This window comes from Nylanderia fulva, unplaced genomic scaffold (assembly GCF_048542155.1).
Source record: "Nylanderia fulva isolate GAGA-0341 unplaced genomic scaffold, ASM4854215v1 Scaffold85, whole genome shotgun sequence".
Taxonomy (NCBI): domain Eukaryota; kingdom Metazoa; phylum Arthropoda; class Insecta; order Hymenoptera; family Formicidae; genus Nylanderia; species Nylanderia fulva.
This window is the reverse complement of record NW_028190972.1, coordinates 30,411-53,083: the sequence shown is the minus strand read 5'-3', so window position 1 is coordinate 53,083 and position 22,673 is coordinate 30,411. Positions and strand designations below refer to the sequence as shown.

The following is a 22,673-nucleotide window of genomic DNA, read 5'->3' as shown; positions in this document are numbered from 1 at the left end:
TGTACCGCCAATTAATATTATTATTATACGTTGGACGTATTAATTAATCAACCGCGCGTGTCTTGCGAGTTTATCGTATAATTAATTAACCACGAGAATATTCGTATTTCTCGGTGCAACGCGACAGTGGTGTGAATAAAGTCGAAAAAATTAAATTTTACGTTTAATTAGAGATTTAAAAATAAATTACTCAGCACGTAAAGTATTATATTTTATATCGGTATTAAAAATAGACACAACCGCGTTATTGGGAATATTTGCTAATTCAATTATTATTAATAATGACGGGATTACATGTGCGAGAACGGCTCTTTTGTCATCTTGCACGTGCTTTAATACGATTCAATTACAGACGATTCGTTATGTATACCGCGATATAAGAAATGACCATCACGCAAAGCCGATATATCGAGAGTATAAGGAAGAAAGAAAAAGCTCTCCATGTTGAGGACGGAAAAGTAATATCAAGCGGATATCTCCGACCAACTGCGTAATTTAGCTGATTTGTTTTTAGCATCGTTTTATTTCAATCATTCATGTGGCAACGTTTCAATTCGTTCCAATCAAATATTCATAATAACGAAACACGAGCGCGCGGAATATTCATACGAGATGCGAATGAGAGTATATTGAGATACGGAATACGAGTTTCCGATTCTAGCTGGATTTAATTATTCGCTCGACACTGTACAGACGATATCAAGAGAAATCGACTATAGACTTCACGCAATTCGCGTGATCGATTTTTTGTCTTGGCCAAAAATTTTCCTATAATCTAAAAAAATTTCGATCAAAATAAGTATTCGTATACAGACACAAATGATATAGATAGACAATTAATAACATATATTCTCAGGTTTTAATTCATTTAATGCTTAGATTGTCATCAAATGAGTGAAGTTAATTTGCACTCTCTTTGATTAGGACGCTCAATGTCCTGATAAATCGGAATCACACGGGAGATATTCCCTGTCAAAGAAAAATCTTTGCTAGACACGCAGAAAGTATATATACACATCTCTCTTGATACGTCCTGTATATTGATCGTGCGAGCCGGGACCGACTGAGTGAGCCAATTGATAAGCGAGATGGTGATACGGTAAATACGCTCCTCGCCGCATCGCACGAAGTCGAAGTACTAAGCATTTCATTAACCGCCTATAAATGGTACCGAGTGAATCCCCGACGAGGTCAGACAATACAGTATATAGCAACTCGGCGGTATCTCGGTTTCCCCGAGGTTGATAGGATTGCCGGAATTGCACGTCGGCATACCGGGCGTCTCTATTGAAATCTCGCGAACCACACAATTGGTCGGTTGATCGTCGATTAACGAGTTCTACGAGTTCCGCGCTCCCGATAGCTCACGGGCCGAATCGCGGCTATCATATATATGTACATACAATTAGATGAGATTATTCCTGAATCTTTCGAAATATCGCTGCTATATTTTTTATCTTTCGTCTACCGAAAAAAGTATTCTCAGAAAACTATTAATAGATATATATTATTGTGGTTATAACTATGGTTATAAATTTGAACTGACAAACACTGGCTTCAATTTAGAGTTGTTAATATATGTTTATTTTAACGTTTCGACCATACGGGTTGTGGTCCTTATCAAAAATACAATTGTGATATTCTAAAAAAACCGATATTGTTACATCAGCCACGCTAATTGAACGAAACATGAATTACAATTTAAAGACTTACTCGGAGTTACAGCATTTCGTCTTTTAGATGTGAGAATAAATTATGATTCGGAGAGATTTAACTTATGTCAAAATAATCAAATTATATCGAGTTATGTTTATGTCATCATGCCTTGACATAACGAAACAGTACTAAAGTCGATAATAACGCCAATTAAGTATGTTAGAGGTTACATATATATTATTATTAGATATTTTTAAGTTTCTAGGAAATATTCTCTAAAACTAAGAATATATTTTTTGTTAGTAACAAATGATATTTTTTATGCCAACTGATCATTTGGTGTTATATGTGATCATGTTGTTATTGCAACGTGTATGATGGTTATATAGTATTGCAATTTACATTGCAGTGCAATATTTGTCATTGTGTAAATAGTTTTAGTTTATTAAGAGAATAGATAAAGTTATTAAATTCAAAAAAGAAGACTTAAGCGATTTAAGAGAAATGTTCACAAGTAAGCAACGTGTAACATAACCTAATTTAATCATTCGAAGACTCAGGTCTCATGCTCGGTCTATATATGTACTATGTTTATATTTTTTTATGGATTTTCTTCGTCTGTATGCTGTAATGTAAAATAATGTACATTTTTATTAATATAAAAATAGATCTCATTTTGTTTACATATCTTTATAAACTAGAAATATTTATTATTAATCGTTAGAGAATTCCTCTCTAAAAACAAATGGATTTTTTATTGTCTATTTTAGAACAGATTTTGTAAAAATAAGTAAGAAATTCTTAAAATAAAAATACAATTTTTTCCTATGTTTATTATACACATGCCACCTTTGGATATTTAAGATTAATTCTACAGAATCTGTCAGAAAACTATGATAGAGTCCCCATAAGCATCTTTCAGCTCTCAATTAGATTGATAAAATATATGCGCGATACATATATATTTTTTCTCCTTAGTTTTATTCTTTTATCCAAATTGTTAAAATGTCAACCGCTTTATTAATCATCGGCGACATAAGAATAGTCCACTGGGACTATTAAACGCAATGGTGAGACTGATGATGGAATTTAGTGGTCGTAATTCGATGTTTGTGGACTCATCAGCGGTCTCTGAGGCCCGCTGCCTGCGTGTTCCGACATTAACTGAATCAGTTCGCAAATGTTTTCATACGTATCCGGAATGCGCGATAATTTATGCGCGTACCTGACTCGATCGATAGATGGATCCAACGGAATATAAAATAAAAATGCATAAGCTTATTAAATAGCATATTTTGATCGAAAACATTGCAAAAATGTCATTTCTGGGATTTCTTGATTTGACAGATCATTTCCACACATAGGATTTTTTATTAAAAGATGCCGCAAACCAACAATGCTTTACGATTAGTTTTTGAGATATATTAATTTAAGTTTTCGCAATAATAACAATAATATAGCAATACCACTCTTTCGCCACAATAATTGATGGTACTATATGTACATTTAAAAAAGAACATATTTGGTGGAATAATTTAGTGTTATGTGTGTATTATAAGCGAAAGGGAGGCAGAAGAGAAGCTCTTTCTGCATCTCCACTCAGAAAAAATTCTAACTTAACCTAACCTAACTTAAACTCATTTTTTATTAAACCAAAATTAAAATTATATTAACAAAAATGAAAAATCTTTAAAATCTCTAAATCACAAAAACTTCTTGCCAAATTTTTAAATCTCAATATATAATTAAAGAAAGTTCGAGGTTAATTTTAAATATATGGAATTTAGTAATAATCTCAAACCAAGAGATACAGTTCCGAAAAATTAATTTTCGCGCTTGGTTCTATTGGCCGATTTAATTATCATAATTATATTATTATTAATACTAAGAGCTGATAAAATTATTTCTTATTTAATTAAAGAAAATTAAAACATCGATATCTCGAAGACTATTGATCGCATCAATATAGTTAGTATCGTTAGTCATCGTAGTTTGCGATATTTTTTTCTTCGGTAAAAGAATTTATCAAACACATCTATCAAATTGAGGGTGTCCCAGAAATAACATTCTCCCCAAAGTCACATTTATCGTATCTTTCTCTCTCTCTCTCTCTCTCTCTCTCTCTCTCTCTTGTGGGGTTCGTTTTCTAGTTAAACCCGTGTTCCATTGAACGCGCACCACGAATCCATCGGTTGAATTAATTCTCGCGGTTCCACCGGATACTTGGGCGAAACGTAAATCACACCCTGTCGTGTCCCGTGCTCGCTAAAGTATGGCGAATTGGATGAAATTTTCGTCAGATCTAGTAACGTGTGGAGCGCGACGCGCGCGAGAGCGACGTGTGCGGTTTACCGTCGACTAGCTTCTACTGATAGGATTACCGAAATTGCGGCAGCGTACCACCCGAGTGGTTCTATTGAAATCTCATAAACCACAATTGGATGACCAGATATCGATTGTCGAATTCTACTACTATATTACGCGCCATTTAGACGGTCGCGGAAGCTGATCTGATCCCGGCCAGATTTTCGTGCTGCGGACTCGAAGTTCGCGCAAGCTTGCGTATCGGCAAAACCGTCTAACCGCACAATTTCCTGTGCTACTTATTGTTAGGAATGCGCGAGAACGGCCGCTTCCGCTTTTCCCTCCTACCTGCTTTACGTATGCCATATATTAAGGCCGTAGCCATTTGGTTCGAGTTTGATTATTCGATACTCTTTGGCGAAGGATAGCCGTATGTGAGGGGAATGTGTGTTTCGAAATTATATTATTGAATCCACGGTGGAGGAAATGCATGCAGTATATGTCAATGTAATTGAATATATAATTTTAATTAACTCACCCAGTCTTCTTGGATCCAGTCGATGAGATTTTGTTGATCAGGATCCTCCCGATAGTGGATGATGAACGCTTGGAAGCCCCCCGTAGCTTGTGACTTTATCTGCATAATAAATAAAATATCACTCTAATTAATGTAAATTGTCTGCACTTTATACAGGATTATTTGAAATGATTTACTCGATTTCTAATGGCTTTATTTTTGAAGTTTACAAAAACATTATGATTGGTAACACATTAATCAAAAGAAAAACTTTCAAATTTAGTCTCTCACCTCATAAGTGTTCGATGACTTCTATTACAATTAATCACACCAGCAACGTCAATATGTTGTCAAATCTAATATATCCGTTATTACTGACTCTATACAGTTGATAATAATGCGACTCTCAATGTATCCCCAAAAGGAAAAATAATATCCAATGATTTAGTGCTCTACAGTTGGCTTCTTAGGTCATTGGATATTACATTCACTTAGAGATTTCAATATTACATGTATATTAAAGAAAACCTGAGATGAGTTCAAAAATTGTATTGTTATAGAGTCAGTATGAAAGGAATTTGACTATCGTCTCTCGATGTGTAACTCTAAAGGAAGTCACTTATAAGATAAAAGACAAAATTCGGGCAATTTTTCTTTTAATTGATACATCATTAATCATTACATATTACTATCACTCTATGTATTTGTTAAACTTCAAAATATAGGCATTCGAAATAGGATGAATCATTTTGAATAATATAGATATTATTATAGATATTCTAGCTATGTATTAATTATGCAATTTTTAGATTTTTAAACGAGAATGTCTATTTTAATTTATATTAATACATTAATTGACATTAATAAGAGATCCATATCTCCAACAATCTGGCCGACAAAAATAAAATAAGCAGAAATATCGAAGATGGGAATATCGTGTAAAAAGTTTCACAATCTTTCTCCGTGATGTTTTGTTACAATCGGTAATTTCTGACTCGGAATATTCCTTGCTCCCTCGACGATTGACGGCAGTTACAGGTACGCTGCAGGTGCGAATGCTCAAGGACGAAACTTAACTTTTCCGCCTGTCGTAAAGCAAAACGGCGCGCATTAAAACAGCGAGCTACGCGCGATACGATAGCGCCGTTTGTTGGTCGTTCAAATTTTCCGTCGGCGGAAGAGAAAATTCTCGTCATGTTTAAAGGATACGGTTAATGGAATTAATTAGTAACCCGGGAACTTGCTGCATAATTATACGCAAACTTCGTCGGCGCACGGCCTAGACTACTGTTCTACGTGTTCGTCTTGCTTTTGTACGAGCGCGCGCGTGCATGTATTCTTGGGCGAATGAGATTGTGAAATATGCACCGGCGAATATTGTACAATGCATTCGGCTTATTCGCTTTGATAATTTAACCAAGGCTCCCTGTAGTTACTGTATTAATAAACGCTGTAAGAAGAAACGATTACGGTGAACGAACGCGGCGAAATTGTTTTGAGAGAGAAACGAGTACACTTATATTTTACAAATATTCAATTCTGTAGAAATCTTCAGAATTTTAGCAAAGCTGTTGCAAATTTCATTTGCGTGAATAATTAAACTTCTACTACGTTATGTAAGATAAAAAAGTGATACTGAATTATAGTTGTAGTACGATATTATTTATAATATTTTACTTTAATTATTTGTTATATATATATATATATATATATATATATATATATATATATAATGGATACGGTTAATGGAATTAATTAGTAATTCTTTAAATTTAATATATAAAATGGAACATCCTATATATAGGTGTATATATATATATATATACCTATATATAGGATGTTCCATTTTAAATAACATGAAAGATCTTGAACATTAAATATACAAATCTTGTTATTTAAAAAAAAAACAAATTTTATACAAAAGTAGGATTTCGAGAGAGACGTCTTGTTGTAAACATAATCTTATTCCAGGTGAAGGCATTTTTTAAATTTCGAGGTCATCATTACTTTTTTAAACGAAATTATTATAATTTTTTTACATAAATCGAATCCTTGTAATATTTGGCGTAAAAAATGTTAGAATGAAATAGTCGAAAAATGAATGATTTACAAGATATTTTATGGTTTATTCTGACAGTTTTTGACAAAAAATATGAAATATATATCTCGTAATGTACTCATTCTTTAAATCTTAATTTTTTTGCATAGAATAATGGATAAGGAATATATACTCTTGTGATTTAAAAAAAGTGATTTGCAGGCTACAACTACATAATTAAAAAAATATAATTACACGTTTTTTATACTATTTAAAATAAGATACTCTATATACATGCATATATGTTTAATATTCAAGATTTGTATATTTAATGTTCAAGATCTTTCATGTTATTTTTCTTGCTATTTTATCATCATTATTATTATTATTATTATTATTATTATTATTATTATTATAAATTCTTAAAATGTAATATAAGACTTCAAATTAAATAAAATAAAGCATGTAGATGCTATAAAATATTTACCCAATCTTTGAAGATGAATCCTAAGACACCGGCAGTCATTTCCATTAGCAGTAGTAGCGCCAGAAATATCGCGTACTGTAACAGGATAATGCGAAATTAACTCCGAACGAAAATCCTTGGTAGGAGATCCCTGAGAAGAAATTAATTACTAGCTATTGTAATGTCGTTTTCTGTCCTTTTAAAAAACAAGATCTTTTCGACTGTCACGATCGATTGTTATTTTTTTTGTTATATAGGAACTCTAATCTCCAAAGAAAGCTGAGTCTTTTCGATCCTTAAATACTTTTAAACGTTCCATTTTTCAAAGGACGAACTTTTGTTCGATTGCACGTAGGAGAGCGATAGACCATGGATATCACGTAACGAACCGGAAGCTCGATCGAAACTTCTGAAAGTTTCGAAAGATATTGAACAATTAAAGTAATCCAACGCGAAAGCTTAATTAAATCCCATAGAGGTGCTTACCGCGGCGAGGAGGCATGTGTTCTCCCGTAAAGCGCCGACGCATCCTGTGAAACCGATGATAAATGTCACCGTACCTGCAACAGAATAAATAATATCGATTATACTTCATCACATAAATAGCGCGCGCGAAATATATAACGTGCGGAACATGTGCATTTATCAATGTATTGTATATAATCATGAGTTATGAGAGTGAGTCTCCCATCGGTGTGAATTCATTCCTGCATCGACATTCCCGCGCGCAAAATTTCAAACGCATTTATACAGACTTTGGGCCGTAAAGTGTATGAAAAATCATAAAAATCTACATAAAATCGGATATATTTATATAAAAAAGTGTGCAAATTGGAAATTTGCACATTGCTTCTTCAGCCTCCATTTCATTTATTAAGCTTTCTCTATGAGCAAGTTGGTTTTTCAATTTTGGCTTCTTCTTTAAGTTTCCAATTTGCACACTTTTTTCACATAAAATAACATTTCTTGTCATGTTTATATGTATGTGTGTATGTATGTACCTACTTTTGTATGTTTTTTTCGTAAAATTCAAAAATTATATTTTTTGAAAAATTAAAAATTTCATAAAAAAAACCCTTTTGCCGATTTTCGCCAAATTCAATATCAATTATTTTTAATAATATTTTATTCAAGCAAAAAATTTAATTCAATATTTCAAAATTTATGAAAGTTTAAAAGTGTACAAAAAAATTCTTAAAAATTCAAAGTTTTATAAAAAGTAAATTCTTTCATCAATCTGCACCAAATTTAATACAAATCTTTAATGATACTTTATTTATGTAAAAAAATTTAGTCCAATATTTTAAAATTTACAGAAGTTAGAGTAACCACAAAAATTTAAAAAATTTTTAATTTTATAAAAAATGAACCTCAGACATTTTTTGAAAAATAAAATTGCATTAAAATTTAAAATACTGTATACATTTTTATAAAAATTATAGTAAATAAAAGTGTTATTTCTATTTTATTTGTATGCCAAATTGAAGCGCTGTAACTTAAACAATTCTTGAAACATTGAAATTTTCAGAAAAGTGGGACACATATATACACACATGATTTCTCGATGTTTTTGAACACTCTGAATACATTGGCATAGAAAACTGAAAACAATTTTCTCATGAAAATAAAGTTTCCTCTATGAGGAAGCAAAAAAGAATAAACAAGAAAATATGATGATAAAATATACTCTCGAATTATTTTTTTTCTTTATTTTATATTTGCTGTTTACTTAATTTTTACATTTTTAATTTTTGATTCGCGAGAGATCGCGGGGTTTATTAGTCACAGCGAAATCGTAGCGAAATTCGTAGAGTTCTAGGGAAAATTTCATATCTGTGTAGCAACTTTGATTTATGTAGCATAAGTTGCATATCCACGTTGCTATACGCGGATTTACGCGAACGCTCGTAGTTACACACAAGTAATTATATTAAAATTCCTATGCAAGATCTCTCTCTCCGGTTGAATTTCATGAGAGTGCGTCATCAGTGGTGCCGCGCGACGGTAATGCGGGGAATATTTATAAAATTATCTACTACACACATTCGTAAAACGAACGTAATGAGCGCGCTGGATCAATTCCGCGTGTGCAAAAAGTTTTGGCGAAAGCGCAAATACTCGAAATTCCCTGTTTTATCGCGATTAATCTGAACGCAGCTTTTTTTTGCCCTAAAATTTAATATCGTTGCAACGCGAAAAACGCAAATATTAATTTTCAAATGGTATAAATAGATGAAACATTTGCGCAAAAATGTTATAAAAAAATGTTGATGGAGTTTGCGTGTTGAAGAAATAATTTTTCAAGCCAAAATTCACTTGAAGACTAAATTTGATTTGTGTACATTAGATTGCAAAAAATATGTAGTCGTTTATTATAATTATTGATAAAGGTTTTGCGAAGAAATTTAGATAACAATTTTTTATGTATAGAATTTACGGTGGCTCAATATGTGATTTAAAACAATTTAAAATAGATTTCATCATACGTTAGCATTGATGAAAATTGTTCCGGGCTGTTAAAAATTAATAGCTGCATCGAGGAAACGATTATAAGCTAAACTCAGCGAGCGCGGGCTGTCGGACTTAATGAATTTTATCTATCATCGAAAGTTATAAGATTTTAGGACGTATTCTGGAAATGGAGGTAACTTTTAATCCGAGTGGTAAAGTGGGTGCGGTATAGCGTAGAACGAAGCTTTCAAGTAACTGAATAATTAGTCCGGAGTTACTTTCGAAACTTTTGTTAAGCCTTGCCGCGAAACTGGAAGAAAATGGCAACGACGGAATGCTTTGCGCCCGTCAGACGAAAAACTTGACCGAAGAAAAAACGAAGATCGCGAGCGCGCAAAAATGCGTATTTACTTGAAAGTGCAGTTGGAAAATTTTTGTAGAGAGCGCTGTGAAGCTATTTAGACGGGGGCACTCTATGCAATCTATGTACTCTATGTCTCGAGAAAGCGTAGAATTTATTTGAATTCACATGAATATAATTAAAAGGATTTTTTTACGACTGTCTGTTTTAGCAACTATTATTTTCGTACTTCTAGTTTTTTGTTGCATTAAGAGGATGCTGATCAAATCTGTTTTATCGATCAAAAAAGTGAGGTTAGATTTTTCGACTATCTTGAAATTATGAGTTCCCCCATTTGTTAAAATTAATACTTTAATTGTGTAAAAGGATTTATCAATCTGTATAGTAAATCAAAATATAGGTACTTGAGCTCATAATTTTATGAGATTTTATAAGTTCAAGTATCTATATTTTGATTGACTATACAGATTGATAAATCCTTTCGCACAATTAAAGTATTAATATTAACAAATCGGGGGGAAGGGGGGTTCATATAATTTCAAGTAATAAACAACCCGTATATAGCCAATAAATAGATTTATAGTCAAATTTAATTTCATTTTTTTCATCGATAAAATATATTTGGTCAGCATCTCCTTACTTTAACAGAATTAAAAATGCTTCTCTATGATTGCAATATATACATCAATGATCCTAGGAAAGTTCGATTTCACATGAAAAACGAGAAATAATTACGAAATCATAGTTTTCCTTATCTACTTTTGTCTCTATATGATGTCTCGAATGACAGACGAGTTGCCAACTCATCATATTATGTGCTTTATATAAAAAACATTTTGTATGAATATAAACACAAGATCCCTGGGATTAAGATACACGAAAGAAAGCACTATTATCCTCTAAATCTAGATTAGAAATCTAGTATAAAAGTATAGTTTGTATTACGATTCGTACGTATGTGTGTGTGCGTTGTAAATATAATGGAGCGGAAAACAGCAATATATATTACTAATAAACCTATAATAGTATTATATATATATATATATATATATATATATATATATATTAAATATATATTAAACCTATAATAGTATTAAACGTAGCAAAAAGTGTTTCCATGTGTGCCATGTATACAAGAATTTCTAATACATATTTGGTCTGGATGATTTATAATGTAAAATGCAAAATATCAGTAATTATTCTTCGAAAATCAGCTAATTACTGATATTTTTAATTCCAAAATGAGAACGTTATACTATTTTGGCGGAGTTCGTCGTTTCCTAAGGAATCCTCTTAGAGGGGTTTTTGTGGTTTCTCGCTAAGTTTGCATCTTGGTTTGATGCATTCGTGTTAATATTCGGCACATGCTCAATGTTTCATAAAAGGGACAAGGTAGGTGTGAGCCAATAGTATAGCCGAAAGGGCTTTGCCGTCTCTGCAATATCGCGACGTTGCTTTATGTCATATGCTAATAAAATTGCATGAAAGAGAGACACGTCCGTTTGATCTCGGTTTGCAACACGCGAATATAACGGGAAATGTGGACCGACGATATTCGTCTCGATTTTAGATTTTTCCTGACAAAAAAATATTCAACAGAGAAAGAGAGAAAATATATACTAAATAATCCAAGTCTCTCATCTCATCTTTCTTTTTTACCGATTGGATTTTGTAAACAATTTAAAATCGATTTTTCATAGCGCCACTTTAATTGCGAACGTCATCTTTCTGTAATTATTTCATATTTAACTTGCGATATAATAACGAATATTTAATATTTAAAATCTCTCGTATGAAGTAGTATCCGATTAGAATTGGGACATATGTGTGTACACACAGATGAAAATCAAAATGTCGCATTTAATCGCGCGCGCGCGCGCGGAATCGCATTTATTTAAATACGAAAAACAAACGTAATCCGGGATTCAATGTTTCTCTTTGCGCGAGTTGCGATTTATTCGAAACGTTGCACAGTTTTAGCGGGTACGGCAATGCTAATAACTTTAGTCGGATTTTCGAACGGATGTTTCCCGCATTAGGATTGATGAACTTCGAAGTTTATACGGATTAATTTTGAGAAATGTGTATTTACGTTGTATATCAGAAACTTTTAGAGTATAATTTTGAATTGAGAGAATAATTTTATTAAATAGGACAAAAAGTAATGTTACTTTAATTCAGACGTTATTTCCGGGATTTATCAATTTAATAGATGTATTTAATAGATTTTATACCGAGAAAAAAATACATCGCAAAAACGACGATGTGGTTGCGTATTGATCATAGGATCAATAGTTTTCGAGATATCCATGTTTCAAAATTTTAATTTTATTTTTCAAATATATTGAGATTAAAAAATTTTTGGCAAGAACTTTCTTATTTTTGTAAACACTGTTTATTAAATTTTTTAATATAACAAATCTAATTTTAAAAATGGTAGTAATTTAATCAACCAAATCTAATTTTAATAAGAAATAAATTTGAGTCAGATTTTTTTGGATTGGGAATGCAGAGGGAGAGATTTTATCCCTCCCCCGCGCACACTTTTACTTTATACACATGTACACACATAATTATTCCATTAAATATATTCCTAAATGTACGTACTATTAATTGTTGTGGCAAATGTATTGTTATTATTCTGACATTTTAAAATTGATACCTCGAAAACTATGAATTATGGCGCATTGTAGTTTGCGGCATTCTTCTTTTAATAAAAAATCCTATAAAAATGACCTATCAAATTGAGGAAATAACATCTCCGAAATAACATTTTTGTTTCCCTTAACTCTTCTATCAATGCATAATTTTTCATCTTTTCTTTAATGTATGTACACGGTTATCATAAATAGCATTAGATAGAAGTATACTTATATAGATGGGTTACAGTTTCCAGGAAGAAGTGATGGTCAAATCGAACCGACGTCGAATTGATGTCAAATTGATCGAATCGACGTCGAATCGAAGTCGATTCGACCATCATTTCTCGCTGGGTGAGTGCTTATAGGAGTGGGCCTAAATTTATTATTTAATTTTAAAAACATTATTAATATTATTTTTCCTTTGTGGATGTTCTGTAATTTTAGAGTGGGTTAAAGAGTGGATCAGAGTATTTTTAAATGAGTCAGAGCTCTATCAAGCTCTATCAAGCTCATCCTTGGTTTCATTGCGTACTTTCGACACATTACACTGTGTGCAAATTTCTTTATTTTTATTCGCCGCTGCTAGGCGTCGAATAATTTTTCTCATTATATTTTAAGATTTTCAAATACAAAGTCTTTGTATTTCAAAGAGAAAAAATTTGACACATTTTTAACATTCGGATACCTAAAATTGCTTTGGAGTATTCGGGTATCCATTTGTTGACAGAAAGGTTAAATAATTTGTAATATCTGCAATATAATATCTTTATTTTTCTTTTAATCGACGGATTAACGGTAACACTGTATATTATTTTTAAAGCCGTTATAAGTTTTAGATGTATCTAAGTCTAAATTGTTATCTGGCAATTGTTACACTAAATTAAGCGCAAGCCAGAAGAGGTAGAGTTACTCGTCAAAGTAAATGGAAGTAATTGGAGCATGGGATAATCGAAAGCCTGGCTCAGGTCGATGGAGCACGCTACGCAAGTACGAAATAATTAACAAGCGCGTTGCTTTCCTAAGTATACGAGATATGTATAATGAGGAGACGTCGATTACTTAAAAAATTGCCGCCTTGAATTGCGGCTGATACCTGAACCATATTTTTCCCGAGAAAATTTTATATTATATGCAGAGTTATATCGAGATCATATTAAAAGGTAGTTTCTGTTAATATTTGGTCAACTATAGAACGAAGATTCGTAATATCAAATACTGTTGCACTGAACAAACTCTTAATGACTCAAAGTCAAACAACGAGCGTGAGTTCGCTGCGCACTTTAACTGTACGAATTAAATATTCACGCCAACTGCATATATCCACCCCTCGCTTCGAACTGCAAATATTAAACTAATAATACTTAGCTTGCACTCCAGTAGCGTAATGAATAACGAAATTAATCGAGTATATCTATTTTAAGGGTGGAAAAATACGTAAAATAAGTTCCACGGCGAATAAATTCCATTATTGCGTAACAGCAGTATCGGATATACATTACATTGGTCAACAAAAATAAACTTTTGTTTAGTTGTCAAGGATGTTTGAACAAATTTAGGGCATTTTGGGAATGCTGAATTAAAAAATGACAACATTTTTGCCTTCTTTAGACAATGGTTACTCAATTTACCTTAATACGGCTTATAGCTGCTGACATATTCAGCAGGATTAGTCTGCCTTTTTATTCCTTAACATTAGTTTTATCTTTAACATGTATCTGATGCACAGCATTTTTCTATGCATTAATTGTGATTATCTGAATCAGCTTATTTTGTTTTTATGTTATTTTACTGAATACAACACCATTAGGTGTATATACACTTTTGATTTGAACAGTTTTTATATGATTTGGGGATAGGCTACGCCTGACCATTACATTTTTTTATGTATCCATTATCTTAAAAATTAGGACCAATCTAGGAAAACCAGTGTCATATTCGGAATCAGCGACGCACATTTATCCTAAAATTAATTTAATACAATTGGCAATAAAATTAGTGTTGACCAGTGTTATTAGGGTTTTCTCTTCTTTGTATCTTTTTATATAATATTATTTACGTTTAAACTTAAGAATGTTTTTAAATGCTGTTAAAGTAAATAGAAATAATAATAATTATTATTATTACTATTATTATTATTATCGGATCCGATTAAAACAATGACGGAGAAGCGCGCTCACTCCGTCGCTCCTTCGCAATCTCCTTCAAACTTCGAAGGAGATTGTTTTCCCGATCTCGGGACAAACAAATAGATGAGCTTCCACAAATCGCTCCTTTCGCGTACCGTTCTTTCGGCGCACTACACTACCGGATCACGTGCAAATTCGATTTGGGCCGCACGACATCCCGCAGAGAACGTCTCGTATCTCGGGGGTCGGCTGTCTCCAGAACCAGTTTGGATTCGGTCGCCGAGAACATTCCCGGAAGCATTCTCGCCATTACGGCTCGGTGAAACCACGAGCGGCAGACCGCTCCGCGAGTGCGAGCGGCTTTCCGGAGCGCAGAATCTCTCGGAATCCACGTGTACACCCGGTGGTAATCCGACTTACAGCATTGCACTCTGCAACGACTGGAGCTCTGGGAAGTTCTCTCTCTCTCTCTCTCTCTCTCTCTCTTTCTCGTTGGTCGAAAACGTGACGTTAGCAACCTCGACGCAACCCAGAGGACCGGTGAAATAAATCGGACGCAAACCCCGTCCTAATTTTATGTCTGACACCTCGCTGTCGGCTCGTATCCAATTAAAACTTTGGCATCGTGTTAAAGAGATAGACAAAAAACGAGAGAAAGAGACAGAGAAATAGGAACGGAACAAGATGCGCAATCTGCGCCTATTTGCCAGATGTGTGTATTAGTTGACGGGATTACATTTATGTTGCTGAAACAAAGAGAACGAGAGTCATAGAGAGAGAAAATGTCTATGATGGTTAATGAAAATGTATCGAGGATGACGGTGCTTTCTGCGCGCACCCTTAACCCTTCGCATCTGCTGTATATTTTAATTAGCGTTCCGCTGGCCCTTCATAACTTTCGCAGGTTTTTTCCTGTGTTACGTTTGTTTTTTTTCTATATGAATCGAGTTTTTCTTGTCAATTTTTTTGTAAAGAGTTTCAATTTAAAGGGGATGTTGACTAGTTCTGTTTGATTGACAAATATTATTTTCATTTAACTTTTTATTTGCTATATAGAATGAAAAATCCTTTACTAGAATTAAAGTGCTTATAATAACAAATCTGGGCTACTATAAATGTATATTAAAAAAAAGCAAGAAAGCTAAATACATAATTACAGTTTTTCTATCAATTTTTTGCATTGGGTCAATCTAACCTAAAAGAATTCATTTGTATGTCACCAATTTTGAGTCTCTTTTCAAATACGTATATTTCATTTTACAAAATGAATTCTATATGTGTTTGAAAAGGGACTCAAAATTGGTGACATACAAATGAATTCTTTTCGAATAACTTGTGTGCTATCTGCGAGATCGTGACTCAGGATTGCCTCTGCGTGGCGTTTTTCAATTTCATTTAGAGATCATCATATTTTTCTTTGGAACCACCATATTTTTTTATATAAATCTATCCGTCGCAATATTCTGCATAAAAAGTTATAAGAGTAGGTTGGCAAAAAAGTGAATATAGTTTATGAGATATTTTAGACTTTAGTTTGACATAATTTCACATAAATTATGAAATATCTTGTAAAATATTCATCTCCGACGATTTTACCTTAGTACTTTTATGTATGATGTATAATCATAAAATAATGAGTCAATTAGTGTGAAGAAAATACATATAGTTATTTTTAAGAAACAATATGTAATTTGTAACTAGTAGCTACATATTTTTTTCATTTAGAAGGAAATACTTGTATATGCTGTTTATTTTTTAAAAATGATATAAGTCTATTTTTCTTGTTTATCGGAAGATTTCTTTTACATAAACAAAAACTCTTAACCTCAATTTGTAATCTCATAATAATATCGGTTTTCTCGTAAATTTTCTCGTATCATATGAAAATTGCCTCGACATTGAAATAGTATTGCATACCGTATTTGTCGAGAAAAATTGATTCGAATTTTCTATACCTGAGAAATATATCTATATCCTCTTTATACCGATCTTTATACATACTAATGGCCGCGAGCATCATGCAGTCGATTCACAGTAGTGTTGTGAAAATAGGTCGTTGCGATCGTGACCATCGACAAAAAGCGGGAGGGGGGAGGGAGGGGGGGGGAGCTATTCCACCTCGCCTGCGTCGACACAAAACGCACCCTTTAACGACCGGTAATGTCGCGTGCACACAGCTTATCTTCCGCCTTCATGGCAAGGAAATTGTGTCGTTACATTTGGGACTCTGATTCATAGGACCGCATTCGGCGCGCCGAGGCCGCGAGTATCATTTATACATTACCCGTTATACGGCCCCAACATTATTTTTCATCCCGTCATTCCGCCTAATTTACTCGACGTTTTATGAGCAAGCGATTCGCCGAGGGAAAACCGATCATTTCTTTTCCCTCTTTCTTCTTTTTCCACTCTTTCATGCTCTCTGTTTTTCACTTTTGCTTGATACACTTGTGTTAATTGAAAAAGGTTTATTATACTGTAAACATGTTCCGGAAAGCTTTGATAAATGTTTATTTAGCAAATAAAAATTTATTCATTTCTGTAGCAAGAAAAAGCTTGGCAATTATGTTTATTTGTTTCGGAACAATTTTAAATTAAATGATAATGTATAATGTTAATCAATTTGCGGAATGCAAAAATCTATTTTTTATATCATAAACAGCGTGGAAAACCAATAATTATCAGAGAAAATATAATTGGTAGTGGGATTAAATATCTTACAGTATTCGCAACTAGTTGATTCTAATTATTATTATTATATTATTATATTATAGTTAAATAATGGATTTTAAGAATAAAATAGATTATTATGAGAATATAAAAGCAAAAATCATAATTTTAATCTTGAAATGATAACAGAACAAAGAATGAAAAAGTACCTTTAGAGTTCGAGCAACTAACCTAATTTAACCTAACTTAATTCTAATTATACCTAACTTTGAGGGTATATACATAGAAAAACTTAAGACTTAAGAATTTTATTTATATGGAATTTGTAAAATTGCTGCTAAAGTTTCGAAATGGTTGCTTTACTGCTCGACCGTGATAGGTCGATTCACTTTAAGTCTTACTGCTTACGTTTTTCTATGTGCCTAATCTATGGTCTTAACCTTAAATCTAATTCTAACCAAGCTTAACCTACTTGTAAAAGATTTTTTACAATAGAAAGTATAATACTTACAAGTACTATTTCGAACCTTGCAGATGTACTCAATGTAAAATTTGAATATATATATATATATATATATATATATATATATATGTATAATTGTTCTAGATTTGATTACTATCTATATCTGAAATATTATTTTCTTATAATATATAAATATTACATGAATCCTAGAAAATAAAATTTGATTATTGGATTTGATTCGGATTTTAAAGTTTATGTTGAAGATTTTCAGTATATATTGAAATTTAATTTTATCTCTAATAATTACTATTTTTCTTGAAAATTTCTTGACAGAATATTACATTCGTTTTTCCAATTATTTTAAACTTAAAATAGTAGCCAGCATGGATAATATTTTCCACCGTTTTTATTACATTAATTTTCTACTATTAATCCTCCAGTGCATTAGTAAACAGAAGAGCTGTATACAAATCAGACTAGTGGAATGAGAGTTTCCCGATCTCAAACATACGCGGAAGTTGTACTCTGAAGAGCGAATTGCAAAGCGCGTGGCCGAATAATAATCAGAGATTGAATTTCAGCATCAGAGGCCAGACTTCAAAGTATCACGACTGTATCTGCTTTGTAACGATGAGTCGAATAATTATAAAAAATAGAAATACGGTAAACGAGTCTGCATTTCTATTCGATGTTACATCGATCTTAAATCTTTCTTCTCGAAAAGGAAATTATGGAATAGAATATTCCATAATTCGTGATCTCAGCTTTATAATGACAGAGAAGATGTACTTTGCCGGATCTAAAGGCGAAGAGAAATAAAAAAATATATGGGGTTATTTCAAGCGAGAAAAAGCGTTTCTCTCTCGAAAGATTTAAACTATCCGGAAAATTCACGACTATTCGGACATCTTAATTTCCGGCTTGCGTCGTGCTTCGTTTCTCGGAGATATATGTAGGTATAGTTTTCCCGGGCGTTATCCAAATTACAAATCCGTGCTATTGTTAGTCGCATATTACGACGCGAGAGAGAAACGTGCGAAATTTTCGTGAACGAATTAGAACAAATGTCGTCGTTCTCGGACTTTATAAGGTCAGCGCATCCTCCAACGACGTTAATACAGAAATTAAGTTACGGCGAAAATAGCGACGGCGCGGTCGTGCGAAATGTTTTCGTCGACGGAAGCGATAGCACTTCGCAGGCAGTTCCGAGGAAAAATTGCAATTGCTCCGAGAACGCACTAAATGTCCGGGGGTAGAGGTAGATGGAGGAGGAAGGGGCGAAACTGGTGCGATTTTGAAATCAGGCGGCGCATTATTGAAGTCGTTTTCCTCCTTTATTACGACTTGTTCTCGCCCTCGTCGCAAAAAATCTATGTACAATATTTTTCCGTAATCTCCTCTTTTTAGATATTTAACAATTACATATAATAATGTAAAAATATATATGTATAATTTTAAAATGTTATATTTAAATAATTATAGGGTTTCTTTATTATAATTATATTCACATTTGCAGAAATATATCAACAAATTCGTAGCGGTTACTCTATATATATATTCAATTACTGAATATATCGATCAATCTAAGATAGCAAAAAAGGCATTTTAGAAACATCAAGTACAAAATTCGATCCCAATAATATCTATGGATGTTGGGATCAAATTTTGTTATGTAATTATAATTCTAAGGATATTCACTTTTGGATCTTTTACAGATATCTCATAAGATGACATAAAGGTATCGTCAGTGCATCCTAAATACATCCCCAGGATTTATACGGATGTATTTTGGATATCTGAAAAACCCTTGAGAGATATCCGATGAACATACCTCGGATTAACTTTTGCTATGTGGGTTAATACAAACAGATATTGTTTCAAACTTTTCAAAGCTAATTTTTTTATTTAAGATTTTTATTTTATTTTTTCATAAATTTTTTGAGTTTTTATTTTTCTATTTTTTTATCTTTTAGTTTATTTTATTTTAAGTTTTTATTTGTTAATTCTTTTATTATTTAAATTTTTATTTCTCTAGATTATTAAACGTAAATATTTTTCTAAAATATTTATTAAAAACAACTAAGATATTTAGATAGTGAAAATCTACGATAACATTTTTCTCTTCTCTTTTTATTTTTTTAAATAAAAAAAAATTTTAAACATAAATGTATTTCTGAAATATTCAAATAAGAAATAAGAATAATAAGAACTATATATTTAAAGATTTAACGAAATAATATATAAATTGCGTGTATGTACAACGCGCGCATTTTGACAATTTAACCCCCAATTTAACACCTTCACGTTATTCTAGTATTATTTTAACAAGTTAAAATAAGTTACATTACATCTGATAATATTGTTAAATAGGGAATATAAGTGGAAATTATTCTGCGCACGAGGGTAATTAAAATCTTTAGCTGTCTCAAGCTCTAATGAAGTTACGCGTTGTATATATATAATTAGGATTTACCGCTCTTCATAAAGTTGAGCTCGTCAACGCTTGAAATCGTTATAACTCTTCATACGAGTCGCGGAGTGAACAAGAGAGAAAGAAGTACTCACCGACTAGAATGAGGATAAATGCTGGATCGAGTGCGACGTTCGTGAGGCGGGACAGGTTGTTGAAGGTGTCCTTTTCGGTCCATGCCCAGACGCCCACCGCCATGATGCCCAGACCGAGCCACTACGACATAGAAAGAGAGAAAGAAGATGAGCGTCAGAGATTGACTTAAGTGAAGATGAATATTGGCGGCAGAAGTTTCAACTGGAACTTCTCCCTAATTGTTTTCGCTCTGTCCGTCATATATTTGCGTAAACAGAGTTTTTTAATTATCTCGATGTAAAGCGAATTTTAGTAGTAATCTATTAGACTAGGGTGCGAAAGGATTTGTCATATATTTATACACGAGATCGAAAAGGAAATATATTTATGGTATTATTTTACACGAAAGAAAGATACGTAACACTGATCAAAACATTAATTTTATTGTGAATTATGTTAGATCAATTTTAGGGTAACTTTGTGTCATCGATTCCGAATGTGACATTGGTTTTCCTAGATTGGCTCTAATTTTTGAGATAATGGGTGTTTCATGAAAAATGAAAAATGCAAAAAATGTAATGGTCAGGCGTAGTCTATCCCCAAATCATAAATTGTCTCAAATCATACAAAAGTATATTATATGAAATACTTAATGGCGTTGTATTCAGCAAAGTAAAACATAATATAAAAACAAAATAAACTCCCTAACAACACACATATCCCGAAGACGTTCAGAGAACATCCTGAGGATGATCGAATGTCCTCTGGATATCCTTTGAATGTCTTTCAGATGTTAGGGCTATTAGGATTGACTCAAATAATCACAATGCATAGAAATTAATGCATAGAAAAATGCTCTTTGTACGATTCTTTTCTATGTGGATTATCAGGATCGCGTTAGAAATAAAAACAATGTTAAAGAATAAAAAGACAGAAACCAAACTACATGTCAGCAGTTATAGGTCGTATTTGGAGTAAAATGATAAGTATCTATTATATAAAAAATTAGAGCCAATTCAACAAAATTGTTGTCACTTTTGGATTCAGTATTCCCAAAATATCTAAAATCTTTCGTGATTGTCTGTTTTATCGATTAATTATTATTTTCGTATTTCTAGTCTTTTTCTACTTTTATTTCGATGTGACGTTTCGAATGACAGACGAGCTGTCAATTCATCATATTATGTGTTTCATATAAAAAAAAAATTATAACTGACTGAGTTTCATATAAATTTTGTACTATAAATACAAGATCCCTGGGATTAAGGTACACGAGAAAAGCTGTTACCCTCTAAATCTAGATTAGAAATCCAATATAAAAGTAGTTTGTATAGTGGAGCAAAAAACAGCAATACATATTTACGTTCAAACCTACAATAGTATTAAATGTAGTAAAAAGTGATTCCATGTGTGTCATCTATACATAAATTTCTACATATTTGATCTGGATAATTTATAATAAAGAATTTAAAATACCAGTAATTATTCTGTGAAAATCAATCGGTAATTACCAATATTTTTAATTCCAAAATGAGCTACTATTTTTCCAGAGTTCGTCGTTTGGTGAGGGATCCCCTTAGCAATTAAACAAAAGTTTTGTTTTGTTTAATTTATTAACTAAAATGTTTAAAACTTGTCTTAATTGATTTGGTATAATGTATCAATCCGCCAGTATAAATGTAGTAATCACCACAATTAAGTATGTAATCATAAAAAAACGACCAATACTGGACAAAGATAATTTCTTTATTGAAATCCAATTCATATGACGTTTCGACCTTTGGTTTAGATCATTTTCAAATGCACTGGAAAAATAATTACATACAACCTTAATATTAATGCAATAAAATAAGATTAAACCACGAACATATCAAAAAATATACATGCAAAAAATTCCTTACGTAATAATTGAGCTGACATACCAAGTACAGCGATGAACAAACTTATAACATGTCATAAATATAAAAATATATTAAATTAAAACGTTGTGTCTAAACAATCTCGTCAATACAGAACGTGTTCAAATAATAATACTAATTTAAACTAATCTAATAACCTTGTCATAAATAATATTTAAGTTGTAAAATGTTTAATTATAATTAAGATGTAATATATTAATCAAAATATAGATTTGTTTCATTTATAGATACAACTGTAAAACTTCAATATTTTTTTTATCTAAAAACGGGTAAAAAAACGAAAAATAAGATTATTTGTTGAATCTTTAATCAGTGGATCAACGTAATTGCTTGCGAATGAAGGAAAAGATAGCACGCACATTTATGCACGGTTTGTGCACTTCTCGGGAGACAGCTACTCGGCTAAATTGCGAGTCTCAGGGTTTCGGAGTGCGCGATTGCACCGTGGTGGATACGATTACCCGCGGATAATGAGAAAAGCGTCGGATAAGAGCGAGAAAAAGAAAGGAAATCGA

At 32.3% G+C, this 22,673-nt stretch overlaps 1 protein-coding gene across 3 annotated transcripts in view; it reads right to left on the bottom strand.

Moving 5' to 3' along the window:
- Tsp26A (Tetraspanin 26A) overlaps positions 1-20,593 on the bottom strand; it is a 39,490-nt gene extending 18,897 nt beyond the window's left edge. The window contains exons 1-4 of one of the 3 annotated variants that reach the window (XM_085489477.1): positions 20,260-20,593; positions 7,468-7,541; positions 7,003-7,077; positions 4,499-4,597 (exon numbers count right to left, since the gene is read on the bottom strand). In XM_085489477.1, the coding sequence (XP_085345603.1) occupies positions 4,499-4,597; positions 7,003-7,077; positions 7,468-7,541; positions 20,260-20,362 (351 nt within the window). In that variant the 5' untranslated portion in view covers positions 20,363-20,593. The remainder of the gene's footprint in view (positions 1-4,498; positions 4,598-7,002; positions 7,078-7,467; positions 7,542-20,259) is intronic. The other 2 variants (XM_085489478.1, XM_029317601.2) reach the window with 2 other exon arrangements.
- Between the last annotated feature and the right edge of the window lie 2,080 nt (positions 20,594-22,673).